Consider the following 22,427-nt stretch of genomic DNA (forward strand, 5'->3'; position numbering starts at 1 on the left):
GGTATCTTCCCCGACAAAGATCAACTTTAATCTTAACTAGCTTACTGTCTTTTTGCATCTATCATAACATGCCTTTGGAGTGTCCAGGTAACTTCCCTTTATCGAGACCCTGCTGGGCACAGCTAATGCACCGGGAGGGACAGAGACCACAAATGTCCTCATTGTTGTTATCAAGTTAATTATTGGCTTCACTGTCCTGTAACCCACCTGTGTAAAAGAAGCATGTGTCTATCCTTTCACTTTTTGTCCAATCCCCTTTCACCCGCCTCCCTAATCTATGACCAGTGGATTTCATGTAACCCACTGACATCTCCTCCTTTGATTGTAATGTATAAAGCAAGGTGAAAAACTGCCATTTCTCTGGAACATTATCACAATCCGTTTGGCTCAAACTCACAAAAATTCTTGACAGGTTTGAATGTTTCTTACATTAACAATTGTTTGTAAAATTTCAACCTAGAAAAGTGTTAGCTATACAATAATCCTGGGCTTTATTGTCTGGCCAAAGGTGACCACCACCACCCCCCCCCCCCGTCCCCAGCAACATTTCTGGCTCCTTTTCTGCCTTTTCCATTTGGTATCCTTGTCAGTGGGGCTGTTTTCTCCTGGGTAGGTGATTGCCTGGAAAGCTGCTTTCCGAAGGACTTTGTAAATCCCCTGTATAGTATTCGGGGCAGAAATTGGTCCCTTCTGAGACTTTCACCTCCGCATTATGCACAGGACCAAGGATAGGGGGAGTAGCTTTCCAAGAAATGACTTTAGACACAGATAGAGGACTTCCAAATCTTGGTTTTTGTGAAGAATTTTAATGGCTGTGTCTGAGAGATCTTCAGGTTCTTCTGATAAGCTGGGCTCTCCAGCTCTTAGGCTTTGGCTTTTACACAGAGAAACCAAAAGGCGGAACAAAAGCTAGAAATCAAAATGTAAAATTTTTGATTCAGACTTCAGAAGGCTGCACAGTTAAAAATAATGTTTTCTACATCAAGAAAGCTGGGCTCCCTTATTCTGTGAATGTGGGCAGGTTATTGAACCTCTCTGATTTGGAGTCCTACCTTACAATACCCACTGCATAGAGGTAGGAAGAAGTAAGCATGCTTGTATCTCTGTGTGTGTCTACCTAGGAACTTCTCTTCTGTATGGTTATTAGGGCACAGGAGTCCTGCCTGGTGCAGTGCGTTGTCATCCGCTTTTATGCAGGCAGAGTTCATATTCAACAAAGCCTGTCTGAGTCCTGTACCCCAACACTCCAAGAGTATTTCATTAAACAAAGTTTCTGTCAGACTGCTGGATTTTTTGATAATGTGGTTGAACATTACCAAATTTGTGGATGCAATTTGAATATCAGTAGAACTCTCGTGTCTATATACACTTTGCCATACATATACCAGACCTGTGTTTGTCCATATGTCCGTTTCTCTAGTGGCTAAAAGCAGTCTCTGGAGTCAGTTTGCCAGGTGTTATCTAATTCCCGTCACTTGGGACCCGAGATGAATTACTAAATTGCTTTCCAGTGGGTTTCCCCATCTATGAAACAGACACAGTGATGATGCCAGCCTGTGGGATTGGCATTAAACAAAGGCAGCTCCATAAAATGCTTTCATAGTGTTGGCAAATCTGGATGTTGAATACATGATAAATAATACCATTTTAGATTGTCATGTAAGTGGGCAGATCCATGCCTATATTTCTGTGTGTCTTTCATGTATGCTGCTGCCAGCTTTGCGTGCCAATGAAAAATTTTTGAAGACATGGCATTGGAAAAGAAGAGAGCACTTTACAGAGCTTTGTTTGAAAGCCTGGCTAAGCTTTTGAACTTAAGTTATGATGTTTAATACATTCTATGCTCACTCTAGGAAAGTAATGAATGCAGCCTCCCAAAAGGCCGACATCATTTCTAGAATTTTATGTAAGGCCATTGGACTAGAGATTGCTGGGACTGCAAACCCTGGTGCCTAGACTAGTAGCTTTAGAAACTCTGCCCTGAGGATTTGCTAGGTCAGGTATAGTTTTGAAATCCCCTTCCCTAATTCAGCTGCCTCTCTAATCTAAGTTGTACAATGTCACTTTACACGTAGCCTGTGTGGTTTTGGGACATTGAATTTTTCCAAATAGAAAAGATAAACATTTTCCATTCTACCCAAGCAACTAATTTATTAAACAGTCATCTGACCTAAGTCAGTGAGCACTTGGAAGAGAACAGAAGCACCAGCTGCATTTAGCACTTGTTACAAGCCATGCAGCCGAGCTCGGAAACACTTAATGGAGTCCCTCATTTGCACAGAGCAATGCAAGTGATACTGGCCTAAATAAGAGAGGAGATTGTATGAATGAAGCCAGAGTCTGGCTGATGGCAAGAGAAGCATTAATCGGGATGTGCTCCAGAGAGAGACTGACCAGGCCCAAGTGGTAGCAACTTACAGAGGGCAGCTGTCTGTGGGGGCCCAGTGTGAGCTCAGGAGGGAGGCTAGGCCCTGTTCTAGGTGAGTTTTAGCCTCTCGAGGGGGTGGGGAGAACTGAAGCCAGACGGAGGGCTTCCCTAAGGTAAATGGGAAAGGGTATTTGCTTACAGGAGAGGGGAAACTTGGACATCTTTCTTCATCTGGCAAATATTTACTGAGGATTGAGCTGTGTATCTGTCACTGTACACATTATTGGGGATATAGAGACAAGATAGGCCCTTAACCCTTTGAGTGCCAACCAATATCCTAGGAACTATGCTAAAATTGCCAAGGCATTTTTGCTGATTTTACAGCAGTTTAGTAAAAAAATTATGAATCGCAAGTAAATGAAGTTACATGTTCAAAAACTTAAGGAAACCTTTACTACATTGACATATTTAGCAATATCATCATCACTAATAAAAGCAGACTTAGAACTGGACACCATTTCGAAGCTTTGATAGCGCTCCCGGCACTTTTGGCGAAAGACAGGAGGAGCACGATCGCGCGCCCCAGCACTCAAGGGGTTAAGGAATGGAAGACAGATTGTAGAGAATCTGGGAGATCTTTTTGGCTGAAGAGCCAGGGAAGGAAGGAAAGTCTTGACTGGAATGGGAAGAGGGAACAGCTGCGGGAAGGAATGTGCCAGGGACCTGATCTCTTTCCTGATAGGTGGCAAAGGTCATCTGTGGGAACATTTTAATCCATGACAACAATGAAGTCCCACTCAAGCATGTGGTGTCACTATTTTACTATGACAGGTTGGGATCCACAGAGGGAGAGTATTGAATGGCCCCAGATTGCAGACTTTCATATACCCACAGGGTCTCTTCTTCCTGACAGAAACCCTAGGTCTGTGCTCAGCAGATCACCATCATCAGATGTGTCCCACATTCCTCGTTGCCTTGCAGACACAAAAATGTGCAAATTTCCACAAGTAATTAAAACAAGTTGGTGAAAGGGAGTCTGCTTACATGGAACAGAAAGTAAAATGGAAAAATTGTAACATGATGGAGAACAAATGCTGATTTCTGTCCACAGCCTGCCTGATGAGTGAGAAAATTGAAATGCTTTGTAGCTCCATGGAACCTGGCTATTGTGAGCCTTCAGCTCATTATCAACAGAAAATGGATTTATATAACACATTACCTAAATAAACTACCTTTAAGTCCAAGTACTTCATAGTTACTCTTAAAGATAATTTCCATTGTAAAGGATTTTCAACTTCAGTCTGACTTAATTCCTTTTCTCAAAGAGGAGGAATGCTCATTCCCTGCAGTTCCTAGATGAGAAAAGGCTTTTGAATACACAGACCTGCTGTAACAGGCAATCTGGACCCTGGACCCTGGGTCTTGACAGGTGCTAAGTTAGCCGTGGGCAAACTACGGCCCTCGGGCCGGATCCAGCCGTTTGAAATGAATAAAACTAAAAAAAAAAAGACCGTACCCTTTTATGTAATGATGTTTACTTTGAATTTATATTAGTTCACACAAACACTCCATCCATGCTTTTGTTCCGGCCCTCCGGTCCAGTTTAAGAACCCATTGTGGCCCTCGAGTCAAAAAGTTTGCCCACCCCTGTGCTAAGTTATGTCAGTCTAACAGTGGTTCTCAACCTTCTGGCCCTTTAAATACAGTTCCTCATGTTGTGACCCAAACATAAAATTATTTTCATTGCTACTTCATAACTGTAATGTTGCTATTGTTATGAATCGTAATGTAAATATCTGATATGCAGGATGGTCTTAGGCGACCCCTGTGAAAGGGTCGTTCGACCACCAAAGGGGTCGCGACCCACAGGTTGAGAACCTCTGGTAGCAGGTGTGCTGCCTTTTTTACTATCTGAGCCTGACTCCCGTCCCTAAGTGACTCTTCACTGTGAGAAACTGCCCGGGGCCACTTGGATCCTTGAACTGCTGCTGTCTAACTAGATGAAAATTCAGATAAAAGCCATGCCTGGAAGCCACTCTCTCCACCCATTCTGGCTCCTAATTGGTCTAAGTCAGAGGAAAACCTTTCTGACAACTGCATGGGTTTCCAAAGAAAAGTAAAACTAAAGGAATAACATAAAAGGAGAAAGTCTGAGAACTGCTGAGAGGAAGCCGAGTGTTCCCTTCTGGAAGGCGTGCTGCATCTAGAAGTCTGGCTACTAAAGACCAGGCTCTTGTGTCTTCAGAGCCAGGAGTACTTGGTCCACGTGAGGATGCTCAGGCTGGGGGAAGGACAGGATGGAGAGGAGGACCTTCTCTCCCTCCTGGAGTTCTGAAGGCACAGGCATCATTGCCCGAGCCTGCCTCTTCTGACGTTGGCTGTGGCATCAGGGTCACTGCTGTCCTCTTCAAGGGCAGAAATTAGAGAGCAATAGAATAGACCTGTGTCATTCTTGTGTGTGTGTGTGTGTGTGTGTGTGATTCTTTTTAAGGCCATTTCGGGCCATGGCCACTTTTCTGACATTCCGGGCCATGGCCACTTTTCTGACATTCACATGAGACCAAAGAGAAGTAATTCTTCTACCACCAGGGTCCTTCATGAATGTCTTTTCCAAGTTCCCCCAGGGTACATGCTGAGACAGAAGTCAGTGTGACTCTGCATAACTGAGGACATAGATGCATGGTCTCCACCTCAAGCACAAATGTCCCAGACTGCAGCACCTGCCTGAAAGCCAAGTGCGGGGTCTTGAGCAAGAACATTCTTCTAAGGAAGTCTAAGTGATGTTTCCAGACTATAACTGTTTTAACACATTGTGGACAGATCATGAGAATTCTTGCTTCATATTATACAGTGTTTTACAAAGATCATATTTTAAAAAGATATTAGCTTGTAAGAACATGTAATAAATAACTTCAAAATGCAATGGGTATTTAATTTTAAAGCATGACTTTAATATTTATGTAAAACGTTTTTTGTACTCATTCAATAGAAACTTATCTGGCCACTGGGTAAAGCTAGCAATAAAACTATTGGTCCGCAATGTGTTAATCTAGACTAAGGATTGGCAACTTTTTTTTAGAAAGGGGCCAAATAGTGTATATTGAAACTTTGTGGGCCAACAGACAAAATAGGGGATATTGTGTAGGCATTTATAACAGAGGAGAAAACAAATTTTCACAAAAATTTTATTGACACAATTTAAAATATAAATATCTCAGTGCAGTGTTTGTCAGGCAGCTGTAATGAGAAGGATGGAATTATTCCTTTGGTGGGTGATGACATTTCACATCCTTGGGCTTCAGCATTGTTATTTCCTATTTCCAAAGTCTGTTGTAAGTGTTCACCTCTTAGTGCTGATCTGCAGTGAAATTTTATCTTAGAGAATGTCTTTCCACACAGGCATTGCCAAATATTTATATCAGCCCATGAGTTTATGATTTTAATTGAGCATGTTCATTCCTTGAGAGCCATTTATCAAATTCTATTAGATTCTCTCGGTGTTTGCCTTTTAGTATGTCATTACTTTGTAGATTAGTATTTTCCAATTGAATATTAGGTGACAACTCCTCAATTACACAATTAAATGATTTTTGAAATATAGAAATCAAGGTTCAAAAAGCTAGTTTGATTCTAGAAATTATATCCACTGCAAATTTCTGTAAGAATGGAGACATCACTCTTCTTTTAACTTTAACAGCATAAAAAGTATATAAAGCAGTTTGACATGACTTGCCATTCAAACAATGTCAAGTAGCATTGAAATGCCTTTAACACGGTGTAAGTTTTGCACTTAAGTGATGTTTTGTCTTATAGTTTAGGGTTGAATTCACTAAGAAACATTATCAGATCTGCAGCAAAAGCTAATTTCCAAAGCCCTTCAAAACTCAATAATAGTGAGGGCAATTTTTCTGTATAAGCCCTGAAGAGAATGTAAAATTCTCTGTTGACCCTATTGGTTCAATCACATGACATAGATTGTTCTGGAAAGTACCTGATGATACAGGGAGTAGCCTTAAACACATCTTCACAAGTTTTATAAATTTGTAATAGGTTCATTTTTCTGTTCCACACATTTTTACTATTATCAGCTGTAACAGTATATTCTACTTTGGGTTGTATAGAATTCGTGTTTTCTCAACTTCTTTGGAAATACTCTTGTTTCCAATTGTTCCACGCAGACTATTTTAAGAGCCTTGTTCCTCAGTCAGGTCAACCTTGGCATTGACTCCTTAAATAAACAACTAAAGATTTAATTTAAAAATTTTTTTTAAAAAAAGAAAAAATAAAAATAAATAAACAACTGAGCAGTATCAGTGACATCGATGGACCCAACAAGAGCCAAGGAAGACCGTTCATTCGATCTTGTGCCTTGTTTTTTAACTGACTATTGGCATTGCTCCTGGTGTCCCAACTCCTCAAGCAGCTGCTCTCAAGGAAAGGCTAGTCCTGCAAGTTTGTATTGTCCGGGCACGTTCCTTTGGCTGCTGCTGCTGCAGCTGATTAATTCCCCATGGGGGTATGGCTTCGCTTGCTTGCCTAACTTGAACTTCCTGTGGTTGTGGCCTCATTTTCATTTCTTTTGTAAAGAAATTCTGTGATGAGATTCTGTTTTAAATTTTCTTCATTTTTCTGACCTTTCCTGTGAGTTGGGGATACTCTGATGAGCGCATAGTCTGGTAGTGCCAACCTCTATGCTTTTGGCAAAACTGGCATGTCATTGCATAACAAAGATTGCTTCGCTACCTCTAGTAATATCTGCATTCCACTGTGCCTTCAAAGCATGAACACTTCACTTGTCTTGGCATGAATATTGCTGATACTAAAATAAATGTGTCAAACAAGGATACCCGTAGCACTCGAAACACTGTGTCATGGTAATTTACAGTGCGCCAAGCAGCCATGCAGAGTGTTGAAACAGGCTCTATCACAGCCACTCAAGTCTGCAAGTGTAACTGCAGAGCAGCCACAGAAAGTATGTAAACAGGTGACCAGGCCTGTTCCAATACCACTTTATTTACGGACACTGAAACTTGAATTTCATGTGTCATAAAATATTCTTTTGATTTTTCTCCCTACTACTTAAAAATGTAAAAGTCATTCTTAGCTCACAGGCTGTACAAAAACAGGTGGTAGTGCTGACACCAAATCTAGACTCAGGTTACTACGCAGCACAGGACATGAGTGACAGAGGAGGAAAGGGGTGTGAGGGAAAAACAGAGGTTTGGGTTTCACCTTTACAAGGTGCCAGCCAGTGTTTGCTGCATTCAGAATTCAGCCCTGCACTTGAAACTGAATTGGGAGAACTATCAAACGTTAGCCGCCCTATACATGATTCTCACGTCCTGGAGGGAAACACTACCACCTTTGCAGAATGTTTCCTCAGAGTCACTTCTTTAACACTTCATTCATCTATAATTTTGAAACATGCATCCTCTTTTCTTCATAAGTTTGTAATTTCTTGTCCTTATTCTCTCTCTCTCTTTAAACTTAGCATGCAGCTAAGCCAGCATGGTATAACAGAAAAACACGATCTTTGAATTACCCAGATTGACACGCTTGGCCAGTCACTAGCCCTGTGATCTGGAACAGATTATTTAATCACTCCAAGTCTTGATCTCATCCTCTGTGGAATGTGTATAAAGTCTCTGCTATGCAGGTAGCTGGGAGGCCTTATAGCTGATGGTGCTTAGTAAATGAGAGAGAGCCATTGGTGATGGTAATGGATGATAAAATGTTCAGACTAGAACGAGCTATGGGTTTTCAGATAGTGGAGGTTTTGAGAGCCTCTTGAAACCCTCGGTTTTCTGTAACTCTGTATTGGTTTCACTTTCTTTATAATGAGAATCCTGAGTTTGTGCACTATGGTGTACATTATTGAAATATGGTTAATTTTTTATCTATAAGTTGTGCCTTTAACAGATAGAATAAATCAATATGTGTTATGAGAATAACTTTTGTACAAGGAAGTGAGATTAAAACCCCAAGACACTTAAAATAGAATTGTAGAAATACTATATTGTTCTTTTTCATTTGTTTCTGTTTCTTGTTTTCTCAGGTCCTTGATTTTCCCATTTCTGATCCGAGGAGGGAAGCCTACACCATTGTACTCATGTGTAATTGCATTCATATTCTGTACCTATAATGGCTACTTACAAAGCAGATACTTAAGCGAATATGCAGTGTATGCTGTTGACTGGGTCACTGACCCCCGATTCCTAACAGGTGAGTGACCTTAGTGATGCACTCCACCATGCCAGTCATCACTTCAATGTTCATGTTCCAGTTGTTTGCAGTGAGAAAGCCCAAACTTCTTGAGAGAGCAAAAAGTCTGAAATGGTTCATGACCTAGCTGCCCGGGGGGGGGGGGGGGGGGGGGGGCGCAGAATCAGGCTATCCTAGTGTCCCAGAAGCCAGGAGATGATGCAGGTGCATAGCACCTGTGCCCACTCAGACACTGAAAGTGCAAATACCTGTGCTTTTTTGATCAAGGAAAGGAAAGAGAGAAAGAAACATTGATGTGAGAGATTGGCTGCCTCCCATGAATCAAACCCACAACCTGGGTATGTGCCCTGACCCAGAATTGAACCTGACACTGTTTGGTGCACAAATCAGACTACATTCCAGCCTCCTGAGCCATACCGGCCAGGGCACAAATATCTGTTCTTAAGGCAAAACTAAATATAGCAATAAGGTTCAGCAGCTTGAGCAGCCAGAACACTGAGGAAACTTAGGCACTAATTGTCCATCTTATCAAAGACAGCCGAGCACCTCCTACAGTTACTTCTAACACATTCATATGTAACTTGCCCCTATAGCCCCTCCTAAGAGATATGAAATTAAACCTCAGATTTTCAAGCTGCCCCACAGTCCTTTATCCTAAAGCTCCATAAAGTTACCTTTCCTGTCATTTGGCTTTTTCCCTATATAGTTTGTAATAATAGAGAAAACTAACATTTGATGTACTTTATTGTTGACAAAGTACTTTTACATTTTTCAGTCATAGTTTTTTCTGTGAATTAAAATTTTATTCCCAGGGCAGTGCCCTAGTCATACCTGAATTCTTAATAGGAGGGAGTTGCCTCTTTATTTATCAAAGGAAGAATGGATGAAAAAGTGTTTCAGGATCCTTTTCTAACTCCACAAATCCGTGCCTCCAGGAAACACTAAATTACAATATTGTTTGTACACTATAGAAGAGTAGAAATTGGGTCCTTTCACAGAAGAAAGGGATAATCAGTGGGGTAAGCAGATGGTCCACCATCTAAATTGAGTAAGTAGCAGAGCAGGGGATTAAACCTGCTCACCACACTGGTTTCCCAAAAGTAGCAAGGGATGGGCAAGAGGAAAGGGTTTTTGTTTTTAATCTAAAAGATAAGGACTTTAATGCTTATTTGTGATTCTCACAGGAATCATTCCTTAGATGAATTATTTGAATAATTTTGAGAATAACAACAAAATAAAAGAATCATTTTGGTCTGTAGATGTCATTTAAAGGAGCTCTGCAGACAGACCACATCACCTGCAGATGCCTTGGAAGCCATTGTAAAATTTAAGACACCAATAAATTGTACACAGATCTCTTGGCTTCTTTACAATTGAAGAGAAGGAATCAAAAATGAAAAGGAAAAAAAACAATAGGAAAACAAACTAAGTTACTTTTTTTGCATTATATTTATTTCATAGAGCTTGGTTTTATAACAGACTAATAAGAAATTGCATGAATAATTAATTGATTACATTTACGATACTTACCATGAAAAGATAAGCAAATAATAATGATAATATTCTAACGGAAGATTTTCCAGAACAGTAAAAGTTGTTGATCTAAAAGAATTTGTACAAAAATTTTTAAGATCCCCAGAAATGGAATTAAATATTTAGCTTAGATGAACCCCAATCTAGACAATAAAGGGAGCTTGTCTCTTAGAAGAAGAATAAAGTAAGCATGGAATTTTGAGAACATGATACTTTCTGGGACCTCAAATTGGGGACCACATCACCTAGCAGTGACATACTGAAATGACAAAAAAAAAATGTGAATCAGCTATAAATTCACGGATTCCATAAGTGACTTATATTACAAAATCTGGTAGGAACTGTTACAAGCATGTTAAACTTGTAGTTGGTGGGCCACAAGTATTAACATGCTTGGAAGAAAGCAGTCTACAGTGGCGAAATCAGGACATTTTGAGACCCTTAACATAAACCAGAGTGCTTTAAAGTCCCTGTTCTAAATGCGAAAAAACTAATACCATCAGGATGACTGATGAGTAATTCATAATGTTATTTCAAGCATACATTTTTTTTCATACTGAATGAAATGACACCATAAAAGCCACATTTGCCTTTCACATTTTTGAAGTATCTCAGAACAATCAAGTTAACTCTTTTTTTTTTAAATCAAATCAAGTTATTTCTTTCATAAAACACTATTTTGGCATTTTGCATTTTCTTGTTGGCATTAATTGATGTGATGCTAATAAGTCTCCTGTAAGTGAGGATAGCTCTCTGAAGACTTTTAAGAATGGGAGGGAAAGCATTCTGGAAGCTATGGGGTGTCCACATGCATGCAGTTGCAGTGGAAGATTTTGTTGGGAGCTGAGGCAGGTGAGCAGACCTAGGAATACTGACTGATAAAGTGAGCAGGAAATCAGCAGTGTTGGAAGCCATGTATATGTATGAAAATGTTCAAATGAGGTTATAAAGAAGGAAGAGAGAAGGACCAGAGATTAGCTCCTGGGAACCAGCACCCCTCCGGGGACCCGTGTGCATCACGATGAGGCACACCCTGAGATGTCAGTCTTCTCCTGCCAAATGGAGGGGGCAGCCATGCCTCACACAGCTGTTATAACCATCAGTAATACTTCTAATCCTACCAGTCATTCTAAAAACATGGATTGTGGCCATCATGTCAAAGTATTTTGACTAGATCAGATAATTAATCTTATTAGAAAAACAGCCCTATTGAGCATACCTGAGAACAGTAATTATCTTTCTAAATAAAGGACAATATTATGATTTTTACTATCAATTATGGCTGATATGTTATACTAATAATGATAATATTAAAGGAGTACAGTGATACTGTCCTTTCAGGCCTTGGTTTATAAATTTTGTAGTTTATCAACTGTAATACTCTCGTGTGTTTTTTCCTTCAGGTTTTGTCTTGTGGCTGGTAGGCATGCTGATAAACGTTCACTCCGATCACATCCTGAGGAATCTCAGGCAGCCAGGGGAGACTGGGTACAAAATTCCCAGGGGTATGTACTGAAAGTGGAGAATTCATTCTGAAATTGCATTGCTATTCTATGATGCCTTGCTATTCTAATTTTGCCAGATCTAGTAACTAATGTGTAATATGTATTAGCTGTAGTTTTTAATGTGAATCACTATTATTCATAGCAGTCACTATGAATATTGTTTTATTAAAATGATAAATTCTGGCCAACTGAATGGTTATTAACCAAAAAGGAAACTCTAGTTATCTCTGTTTGGAAAGAGAGAATATGAGAAAGAATTTATTGTTTACAAAGGGTGTCTAAAACTTCATTTTAAAAAATATTACATAATAGATACCTTGACTGACCCTCCCTTTGAAAACAATTAAAAATGTTGGGTGAAATTTGCGGTGGGAGTGGGGGGAGGGCTCAAGTTTCTTCACCTATGAAATAGAGATAATAAAATCTACTTTCTTGGTTTAACTGGGAGCTATTATTATTGCTCATAACATATAAAGGGTTAATTAAATTAATAAGAAAAAGTCAACCAAACCACTAGATGCTCAACACCAATAAAAACCTATCTACCCTTTTTCATCTTATTTTCTGCTACTTCCTGGTACAATTTAAATATATCAAATTATCTTAGTCCATATTCTCCTTAAATTGGCTTTGTTCTCTTTTCTCCATGCTTTGCTTTCACTGGATGAAATTTTTAAAGAGTCATTTTAAATGTATGAATGTGGTGTCAGGGAAGGAAGTCATCATCAGAGGGCAAAATCTGAGTCCTAGTGTCCAAAGTACACCCATCAGAATCTGTGGCCATTGCTCCCCTCATGCTGCTTTGCAGCCCAAATTAGCGCCACCTGGAGGGTCTGAAAAACCTCAAGCCATGAATTAGGATCCATGTCATCCCGGTGGGTGGTGCCCTCATACATGGGCCAGGGTACACAGAAGGGACCTGCTGTCAGCTCAGGCCTCAGAGAGCCCCACAGACCACAGACCATACTCCAAGGTTACAGAGCCAATGAAGAAATCTGGCACCTAGAGTGACAGCACGATTAAACGTGAGACACCTCAGATCTTAGAGTTAATAGAAACAGATTATACAGTGAATACTTAAATGTTTAAAAAAATAAAAAGGGATTTAAGTTAATGATTATATACACACACACACACACATGCTCGTGTGCGCACTATAAAAAGGACTAGCAAATATAAGTTAGAAATCAATAGAGCTTTTAAAACAGGAATCAAGTAGGTAAGACTAAAACTTCATTGGACCTGGAAAGCACACTTACATACCTGGAAACTATATAAGGAGAATAGCAACGTAAGGAGCAAATGACCAAAAAATCCTACATTTCAAATTGCTTAAATTGGGGCCCTGCAGAGTGTGCAGCTCTGGCCTCAGGGCCTTTGCTTCTCCTACCCAGAGGGCTTCCACCCTAATAACTGCAGCCCAACCCTCCCAGGAAGTCTGGGATCAAAATTCACCTACCCAGGGAGGCCTGTTCCCAGCCACTGTCTGTTACATGACCTCCCTCTTCCCCCAACTCAACTTCTGAGCCCTCTTGCCCTGCTCTGCTCCCCACAGAACTCCACACCCTCTGCCAGACTGTGCTTTCCTTGTTTAGTACACTGAAGTTTAACGTTCCAGGTGTGGGGGGTGGGGATCTTATCCACAGTTCACTTTAAGTGTCTAGACCAGGGTCTGGCCATAATGTAGACTTGATGAATCGGTAAAGTTTTGATGAGTGAGTAAACCAGTGACTGAATGAGTGAGTGAATGAATGAGTGAATGAATCTGTCCTTAAAAATTAATATTTTCTTCAATTTTTAGTCTAGAGTTATATACAGATCCATTTTATTAAGCTGGTTCATTAATTGTTCTGTATTCTCTGTCCTTGCTCAGCTTTTGTCAGTTTGATCCATTAATTAATGAAGTGATATATATTAAAGTATATGAAAACTATAGCATTTTTTTCTCAGCTAAAACGATGGGTATTGATACAGGTAGATAGTTACTACCAGAATTTATGATATGAAATAGTAAAACTAGTAATGTTGGAAGTGTTTCATTGATTAAAATTCTGTAAAAGATATATTTTCCCATAGTTGAATTTATGTTCTCCAAAGTAGTTATTTACTGTTATCTCTTAAGTCAATATTTCCTGAGGCATCACTTTGTAGTCAATGCACCACTGGGTCTGTGCTTTCTTCTAGGAGGCTTATTTGAATACGTAAGTGCAGCCAACTACTTTGGAGAAGTGGTTGAGTGGTGTGGCTATGGCCTGGCCACCTGGTCTGTTCAAGGCGGGGCTTTCGCTCTGTTTACATTTTGTGTTTTATTCACGAGAGCACAACAGCATCACCAGTAAGTTTAAAACATTTTTAACATTTTTAATTTGTTCTCTGACCTTACTATACCAGCTTTTAGGTTAGATTTTTGAAATGTTAATATTAATTTGAATTGCCAAATCCCAGTTTATACCATGCTGTGTCTAAAAAGCACAAAACCATGCAAATATCTGAAGACTAATCCAGCTGTAAGGAACCATTGGATACACATCAGCACCATCATTTTGTCCACCTGTTCTGAGGCTCTGAATTTATACTGCTGGACTCTGGACTTGATGGTCAAGTTAAATGTCAAGCAGGGCATTTGGGATCTGACCTGAAACACGCCGATTACAAGGAGGAGTGCTGACTGTGCAGTAATGGGAGCACAGAAGGCCTGCAGCTGGAGGCAGGGCCCAGCATCCTCCCCCCCAGAGCCCATTCACACCTAGGTTCATGATGGACTATGGGCTCCATGCACTCCTCCCCACCCTCCCCCACATCACGTTCAAATGCTTCCTTTAGAACCAGAAAGATTCATACTCTAAACAAACTTGACGAAATAATATGTCAGTACTTTAGACTAAATATACATTACAAAGTCCTAGAAAATGAATAAAGCAGCTAGATTTCATGCATCAATAATGATAACAACAGCCAGCTAATCTCAGCCCAACTTGAGGTCCTGTGTTTCTGGGAATCTGTGCTCTCCCCTCTCCCTCTCCACCTCCTCTACCTTTCTAACTACCATCACCTCTGGGGGAAGATGCTACTCCCAGATATTTGTTATGTTAGGATTTAAGAAGCGAATATTGGCTGGTTTCTAATGATAAAAACAAATAAGATTATGCTGATATTTTAAGAAACTGGATCAGGGGAGGATTGAACAAGAGCATGCCAGGCCAGTTGTCAGGCTCACTCCTCAAATGAAAATGAAATCGGAAAATCCCTCTTAGCATTGGAATATGTAACATACAGAAATAGAAAATACATGATTTCATTTTCTGAGGTATCCTTTGCACAATAATTCATGAATTGAAAGGGCTCTTTGCCATTTGTTTGATGTTTAAATTAATGTTGGTGCAAACCAAATTTAATTGCTGAACAATGAATCAATTCAGTTTAGTGTATGTTTACAAATGTTGGATTTACAAACTGAGTACAAAATGAAAGCTATTTTTTTCCCCTAGTAATCCAATGAACCCAACTAATTAGCCCATCAGATAAACTGATTCCAAAAGAAAACAGTCCACAGGGCTATTCCTGCGTCAAAGCATCATTTTGTTACAACAAATTTCTGTCTGTAATGGAAGTATTTAATTCATAAATGATTATCTTGATCATTAAGGGCTAGGTCGGACGGGTCAGCTGTGCCGAGTGCTAACAGATATTCTGGTTTGAGAGCAACATTTCAAGGAATTTTAAGGAGGCATGTTTTCACATGGCTTCCTTCCATCTGCCTTGGGCAATCATGCTTATGCACTGGACCAGAGCGCAGGCCGCCCACGCTTCTGCAGCTGTGAGGTGATAGAGTACAAATGTAGACTTGTCATGTCTCAAAGCTGCACCTTGGACCCCAGACAGGGAGGATAGCCTTTAAGGAGGGGCTCTGTTGCAATAACAGGCTTACCATTTGTTAAGTTTAATGTCACTTAAAAAGTGAATTCAGTGTAAATTCAGTGTGTCTTTAAGACACTGATTGATAGTGTAATGATTACAAAATAAGGACACACAGTATGTTGATGAAATGCTGCCTTGGTCTCACAGCCCCATTCATCAGACTCGAATACAAAGAGCATGACTTATGAGCACTTGCAAAGTGTTTATTCAGCTGTCACTGACCTGTCTCTGCTAGAGAAAGACTTCCACAAGAGAAATGTAGGATCATGAAACTGTGAGCCAGAAAAACAGTAACAGCTTTGAAGAAATACCTCAGATTTAGCATAACCTGAATTAGATGAAGTGGGTAGTCCTCAGCCGGAGGTCATTTCACTTTCAACCAGAAGGCAAGGGTGCATTAGTTCAGGCCCCATAACCACAAAATCAATACAAAAAAATTGGCATCCAACCCTGGTCCGTTTACATGAGTGAGAGCTTTTTGATTCTAGAGATAGAAATATGAGTGAAAAATATAATAGAAATCATGCTGCTTATTCCCCTTTTAAAAATATTTATTCATACTAGAGGCCCGGTGCACGAAATTCATGCACAGGGGGTGGGGGGTTCCCTCAGTCCAGCCTGCACCCTCTCCAATCCGGGACCCCTTGGGGGATGTCCGACTGCCGGTTTAGGCAGTTGGACATCCCTCTCACAATCCTGGACTGCTGGCTCCTAATCGCTCACCTGTCTACTGGCCTGATTGCCCCTAACTGCCCCCCCCCCACCGGCCTGGTCGCCCCTAAATGCCCCCCGCTGCTGGCCAGGTCGCACCCAACTGCCCCCTCCCTGCTGGCCTGGTTGCTCCTAACTGCCCCCCTCTGCCGGCCTGGTCACCCCTAACTGGCCCCCCCCCGTGCCGGCCTGGTTGCCCCCAACTGCACCACCCCCCCACCAGCCTGGTCGTCCAACCCAGCCTGCTTGTTCAGTCGTTTAGTCGTCCCTTACTAACCTCCCTGCCGGCCTGGTCGCCCCACGCAGCCTGCTGTTCGGTTGTTTGGTCGTACCTCACTAACCTCCACTGCTAGCCTGGTCGCCCCACGCAGCCTGCTTGTTCATTCGTTTGGTCGTCCCCCACTAACCCCCGTGCTGGCCTGGTCATAGGCAGCCATCTTGTGAGGGTGTGAGGGTCAATTTGCATATTGCCTCTTTATTATGTAGGATACTTTTTAAAAATATTTTTTTTATTGATTTCAGAGAGGAAGGGAGAGGAAGAGAGAGATAGAAACATCGATGATGAGAGGGAATCATTGATTGGCTGCATCCTGCACGCCCCCTACTGGGCACTGAGCCCACAACCTGGGCATGTGCCCTTGACCAGAATCGAACCCGGGAACCTTGCATCCACAGGCTGATGCTCTATACACTGAGCCAAACCAGCTAGGGCTATAGGATACCTTTAATCATAAATCTTTAAATATAATTTTTTGAGGTGGATTTATGATCCTAGTGATGAAATAATTGAGAAATTTTTTCTCTAATCATTTAACAAGTTATATTTTATTCCTATGGAATGGTTTCTATGAAGTTCATTTAACATATTTCTTGTTGGGTGAGGAAATTCTGCTCTGATAAAGGTTCTTTGTGACAGTGGGTAGAATTTAGCCTGCTGCATAGCGCTTCACAGCAGGGCTGTCACAGCCCTCTAACATCCTGCAGGCGTGTGGGCGTGATGGCCTGCTTTTTCTAATTTTAGGCTGTCCTTTGTTTCCATTCTTGTTCTTTTTAGGCTAGTGTGTCCCTCTTCAATGGACGTATCTAGGAGAGGAGCTCACCTCCTGCCTCTCCTAACACAGTGCCCAATGCTGCTGATTCATGGGGAAGCTCTTAGAAACTAGTCCATGGTTCATGTTTTAAGTCCCAAACAGGCTGTCTTAGTCTGTTCAGGCTGCTATAACAAAACACCATAAACAGGGTGCCTTATAAATAACAAACATTTCTTTCTCATAATTCTAGAGGCTGAAAGTCTGAGATCAGGGTGCCAGAACAGTCAGGTTCTAGCAAAGGCCCTCTTCTGGGTTACAGACAGTACCTTCTCACTGTGTCCTCACATGGCAGAAGGAACAAGGAGCTTTTGGGGGGGGGGGGCCTTTTATCAGGACACTAATCCTATCATGTGGCTCCTGTCTCACTTCCCAAAAGCTTCATCTCCTAATACCATCACCTTAGGTTTTTTAACGTACGAATTTTGGGGGATACACATTCAGACAGTTGCATAGGCCTATAAAAAATGTCAGTGATTAATGAGTAAATATATGTATAATGCACTTTTGCACACTTTGCACTGCTGTTGTCTGTGGCCACATCTGCCACAGGCACTCTTGTCTGCAGCACATCACTGAGCTGGGAAAGGCTGTTGATCCACAGGTCCACTGCTCAGCTCCTCAGGACTTTCCTCATTACATGTCCTTTTGGGTGTACAGAACAGCATCTGAAAGTAAACATGGTAGTCTCCCATAATTCTCTATTTGTGGGTTACAGTGCTAAACCTCACCAAAATCTAAGTTCCATAGGACTTCACTCACTCACTTTGTTTGCTGTTGTCATATATTGCTGTCACATTAACAAATAACTAATTGTTTTCCGTCATGAGTTTTAATCTGTTTAGCATTCTTTTGTGCTCATGGAAACTCCATTTTTCTATTTCTTCATCGTGTCAAATTATTTTAAATTTTTACTCTGTCTACTTAGTTTCCACCCTTCCCAACTAGCTGTTACCCCAAAATGAATGAATGTGCCTTTGTTGACATAATTTATATCAGAATGGAAAAGACCTGTTTGTTCTGAGTGCAGGGCTCAATGATGAATGAGCCCATGTTGCATTTTCCCAGGTCTGTTTGAGAGTTACCAGCTTGGGTGCCCATTCCACAGACTCTGGGTATGAAGCAGTAGTTCTCTTCTGGGGACTAGAAAAAACTAACAGAGTCACCAGAAAATAATTAAGATACACCTACCGGGTTCCTCTCTTCCCCAGTCTGCACGCTTCCTAGGTCTGGAAGATGTCTCCTCCATATGCTAATCTGCATCTTTATCACAAATCAGTAGTTTTTCTTGCCAATATAAGGGTGGGTTATATGATTCACTTCTTGTGACTCATACTTTATAATCACATATATCTAATTATCCATGATACATAGACAGAATCAACCTATGTATCTGAAATGCCAAAGTTTTTATTACTATTAAAAACTGTATGCCTTGATGATAAAAAAAATTGTTCCTTTTGCTAGCATGTATTACATGTTTAAGAGACAAAATTATTTCCTTTTTTAATGTCCTTTTTTTTATTGTAGGTGGTACCTTGAGAAATTTGAAGATTATCCAAAATCCAGGAAAACTCTAATTCCATTTTTGATTTAAGTCCATTATCAGGGGGATTATCTTCAACTTGATGCTTTTTTTATAATGTTTCTCTAGGGATTATATAAATGAATTATTTCTTTGTCATTTTCCTGCTACTTCATTTTTCCAAGATTTACCCTAGGAATTGTTTTCCTAGTAAATTTGTAAGCTACCTAATAACTTACCAAACTGAAATGCAGGTTGAAGTATTCTACTGCATACCAGGGTAGGGCTCTGGAGCTCTGGGTAATGACTGCTGACCATTTCTCTGATTTTGGACTTTTGGTTACATCCAGCTGAATGTGCACAAGACCAGAATGTACACACCATCTTTGAAGACCTTTATGGACCAAAACCTTCCATTAGCCCTTGTACAATCCCATAGAACAGTTCTGACAAGATCAAAGGCAATGTTGTCCCTTCTCCCCATAGAGGCATGATCTGTCTTCTGGGTCCCTCTCATCCCACTGGGTACCCACAGTATAGTCAGGGACTCAGGGAAATGCACGGCCTCTCCCTGCTGGGTGCTGTGCAGGCAGAGAACTTGGGAATGGAGAAAGGAGATGTCTGAGGCCCAGCTGAGGCCTGGACAAAAGGCACCTGCCACTGCTCCAGCCTGGCCCACCAGGTGACTGCGCTGGCAGGGCAGAATGCCGAGATATTTATAAGGAGCAAGCTACTCTGTCCCCCACAAAAGGACTTTGTGGAGGTGAGAGGGTGGGAGTAGGCAGGTGCAGCAGGGCAGTCGCCACCTCCTGCACATTCCCGTCTCGGGTCACTCGCCGTAAACCATCATTATTCCCTGGTCTGAGATGTTTTTTCTAAGTTCCAGATAGATCTAGAGATTCTTTTACTATTATTTTTTTTTTTGAGAGGGAGCTAGAAAAACATTGATGGAAGAGAAACTGGTCAGCTGCCTCCTACACGTACCCTGATCTGGTATCAAGCCCACAACCAGGGCATGTGCCCCAGTGGAATCAAACCAGTGATCTTTTGATGCATGGAGCCACACTCAACCAACTGAGCCACACTGGCCAGGGCTAGAACTAGAAATTTTGAAGGCACTTTTTTAAAAGTACCTCTCAACATTGCAAAATGATATCTTGAAGCAGTATTTCTTATTTAAGATGCATTTGAAGGTTCACTAATGTAAATGGCAGTAAAAAAAAAAAAATGTACTACCTGCCAGCCAGCATGGCTCAGTGGTTGAGCATAGACCTATGAACCAGGAGGTTACGTTTGGATTCCCAGTCAGGGTATATGCCAGGTTAGGAGCTCAATCCCCAGTGTGGGGCGTGCAAGAGGCAGCCTATCAATGATTCTCTCTCATCATTGGTGTTTCTCTCTCTCCCTCTCCCTCTCTCTTACTCTCTGAAATCAATAAAATATATATTTTTTTGAATGTACTACTGGGCCAGATATTTAAAAGAAATCTCCAACTAGAAAGCTGTTCACTCTCTGTGAAAATCTAATGAACTGGTAAAGGTCCCCTCCCTTGTCCCTTGGGGCAGTGTTGCCTCAGTTGCTGCCACATTTGCAGAGGTGAAAACCAAAAGAGAAGTGGAAAAGAAGAGACTGTTCACTTCTGATCTGCTAACAGTGCTAGGTTCCGAGTCCTCCAGGACACACCTGAAGTGGTGTCCTGTCAGTTTACTCACTGCTGCCCCCCATCTCTCCAGACCCTGGTACCCCATCAGCTCCCCCACCTTTCCCCTGGCTCACCTACCAAGTAGGGCCTCCCTCCCTCATTAGTTTTCATGTAGAAACTCTGTTCTCCATGGGCTTTTGGAGTCCCTTAGGGGTTTAGAATTACACAGAAATTAAATGAACTTTGGCTCCTTTTCAGACCAAATAATTACTTGAAACTATAAGCAATAAATATTTGGGATCTCAGGAAAACTCAAATAGCTGAGCCAATCTCAATGGATTCGGGCCCCTGTGCTTTGGAAGGCGCAGCTGGGCAGAAGATGTGTTCAGAGCCAGAGAAGCTCCTTGTGAGGATTACTTCTAAGTGCTGCTGTTTGATTGGAATGGTCCACGTGTGCAGAAGTTTGGCTTAACTCAAGATCTGATGCAGAATTTCTGCTTTCCCGGCACACACTGGATGGATGACTAACATGGAAAGAAATCCTGTTCTATCTTGTCGCTCCGCCCTTCATTTCCTTACAGCTTAGGAAATCATCTTCAGTCTTTCTGTTAATTATACTAATTCAGGAGATTAATAAAATTACTGTCAAAAGTCTCGTCGTTTTTGTTAATTTTTAGCCCTGAAAACTTCCCACCTACATTAGCATTTCATAACATCAATATTCTTATTTATATCAATAGGGCCATGTAATATTCTTCCTATAAATTTTATGCATTTCTGTTAAGGTTATTTTTAGATAATTGATATTTTGTTTATTGTGAATGACAATGTGTCCCTAGATGTTTTTTATTACTAGTTTGTTAATTTGTCGTATCTAGCCATGCTTCTGAAATTACTTGATAAGCTCTCAACTTTTTTGTTGTTATTGTTATTCTTAGGTTCTCCAGCTTTGCAGTCATAACATTTGCAAATATCTTTTTATAAACATTTTAAAAATATCTTTTATTGATTTTTAGAGAAAGAGAAACATTGATGTGACAATGAAACATCGATTGGCTGCGTCCTCCATGCCCCCCTACCAGGGATTGGCTGATAACCTGAGCATGTGCTGTGTCAGTGGAATCAAACCCACAACCTTTTGGTGCATAGGATAATGCCCAACCAACTGATCCACACTGTCCAGGGCATCATTTGAAGCTATTCCTTTTGTTTTTGCTTAAATTAGCAAGAAATTTAAGAACAATTTTGATAACAGAGATGATTGTCAGGATTCTCGTCATTTTAACAGGAATGCCTTTTTTTTGAGATTACTATTTTAAGCATTCTTTTCTTTTTCTACATGGTTATTTCTACTTTAGCCATTGGGATTATTTCTTTACTTTTTAAAAAAAATTTTCTTTTTTGAGATTTTCAAATGTGTTTCATACAGATCAGAAATGAGAAAGAGGGTTTGCCAACAGACGTAGAGAAGTTAGCAAACTAGAACATGTCCATGTTGACATTCTAATCTTGTAGGTTATTCATTAGCTGTTCTCAAAGGTTTTTTATTGTTATTCTACTCTAAACTACCTTTTATTATGGTATTTTCCTTATTTATTAACTAGAGGCCTAGCACATGACATTCGTGTGCGGGTATGGTCCCTAGGCCTGGCCTGTGATCAAGGCTATCTTCCCCAGCTGCCCACAGCTGGTCCCACCCCCCACTGCCACCCACCCACAGTTCCCCTTCCGTCATCGGGTGATCAGTGCCTGACGGCCGGGGGAAGGGACTGAGAGTGTTCCTGCCCACTTGCTGGCCCCGCCCCCGCTGCGGGTCGCCCTCTGTGTGTGGGGCAACCAGTGGTGCGGGACCTTGGCCTGGTGCCGCCCACATCCATCCACCCCCAGTTCCCTGTACACCATCAAGCTATCGGAA

The 22,427-nt window shown here is 41.1% G+C and overlaps 1 protein-coding gene across 1 annotated transcript in view; it reads left to right on the forward strand.

The window, feature by feature from the left end:
- The window catches only part of SRD5A1 (steroid 5 alpha-reductase 1), a 20,377-nt gene extending 1,346 nt beyond the window's left edge, over nucleotides 1-19,031 (forward strand). The window contains 4 exon segments of the mRNA XM_006081472.3: nucleotides 8,424-8,590; nucleotides 11,527-11,628; nucleotides 13,813-13,963; nucleotides 18,876-19,031. Coding sequence (XP_006081534.2) covers nucleotides 8,424-8,590; nucleotides 11,527-11,628; nucleotides 13,813-13,963; nucleotides 18,876-18,942 — 487 coding nt within the window. The 3' untranslated portion in view covers nucleotides 18,943-19,031.
- Nucleotides 19,032-22,427: the final 3,396 nt, after the last annotated feature.

The sequence above is a fragment of the Myotis lucifugus genome, unplaced genomic scaffold, assembly GCF_000147115.1.
Source record: "Myotis lucifugus unplaced genomic scaffold, Myoluc2.0 scaffold_0, whole genome shotgun sequence".
NCBI classification, from domain to species: Eukaryota; Metazoa; Chordata; class Mammalia; order Chiroptera; family Vespertilionidae; genus Myotis; species Myotis lucifugus.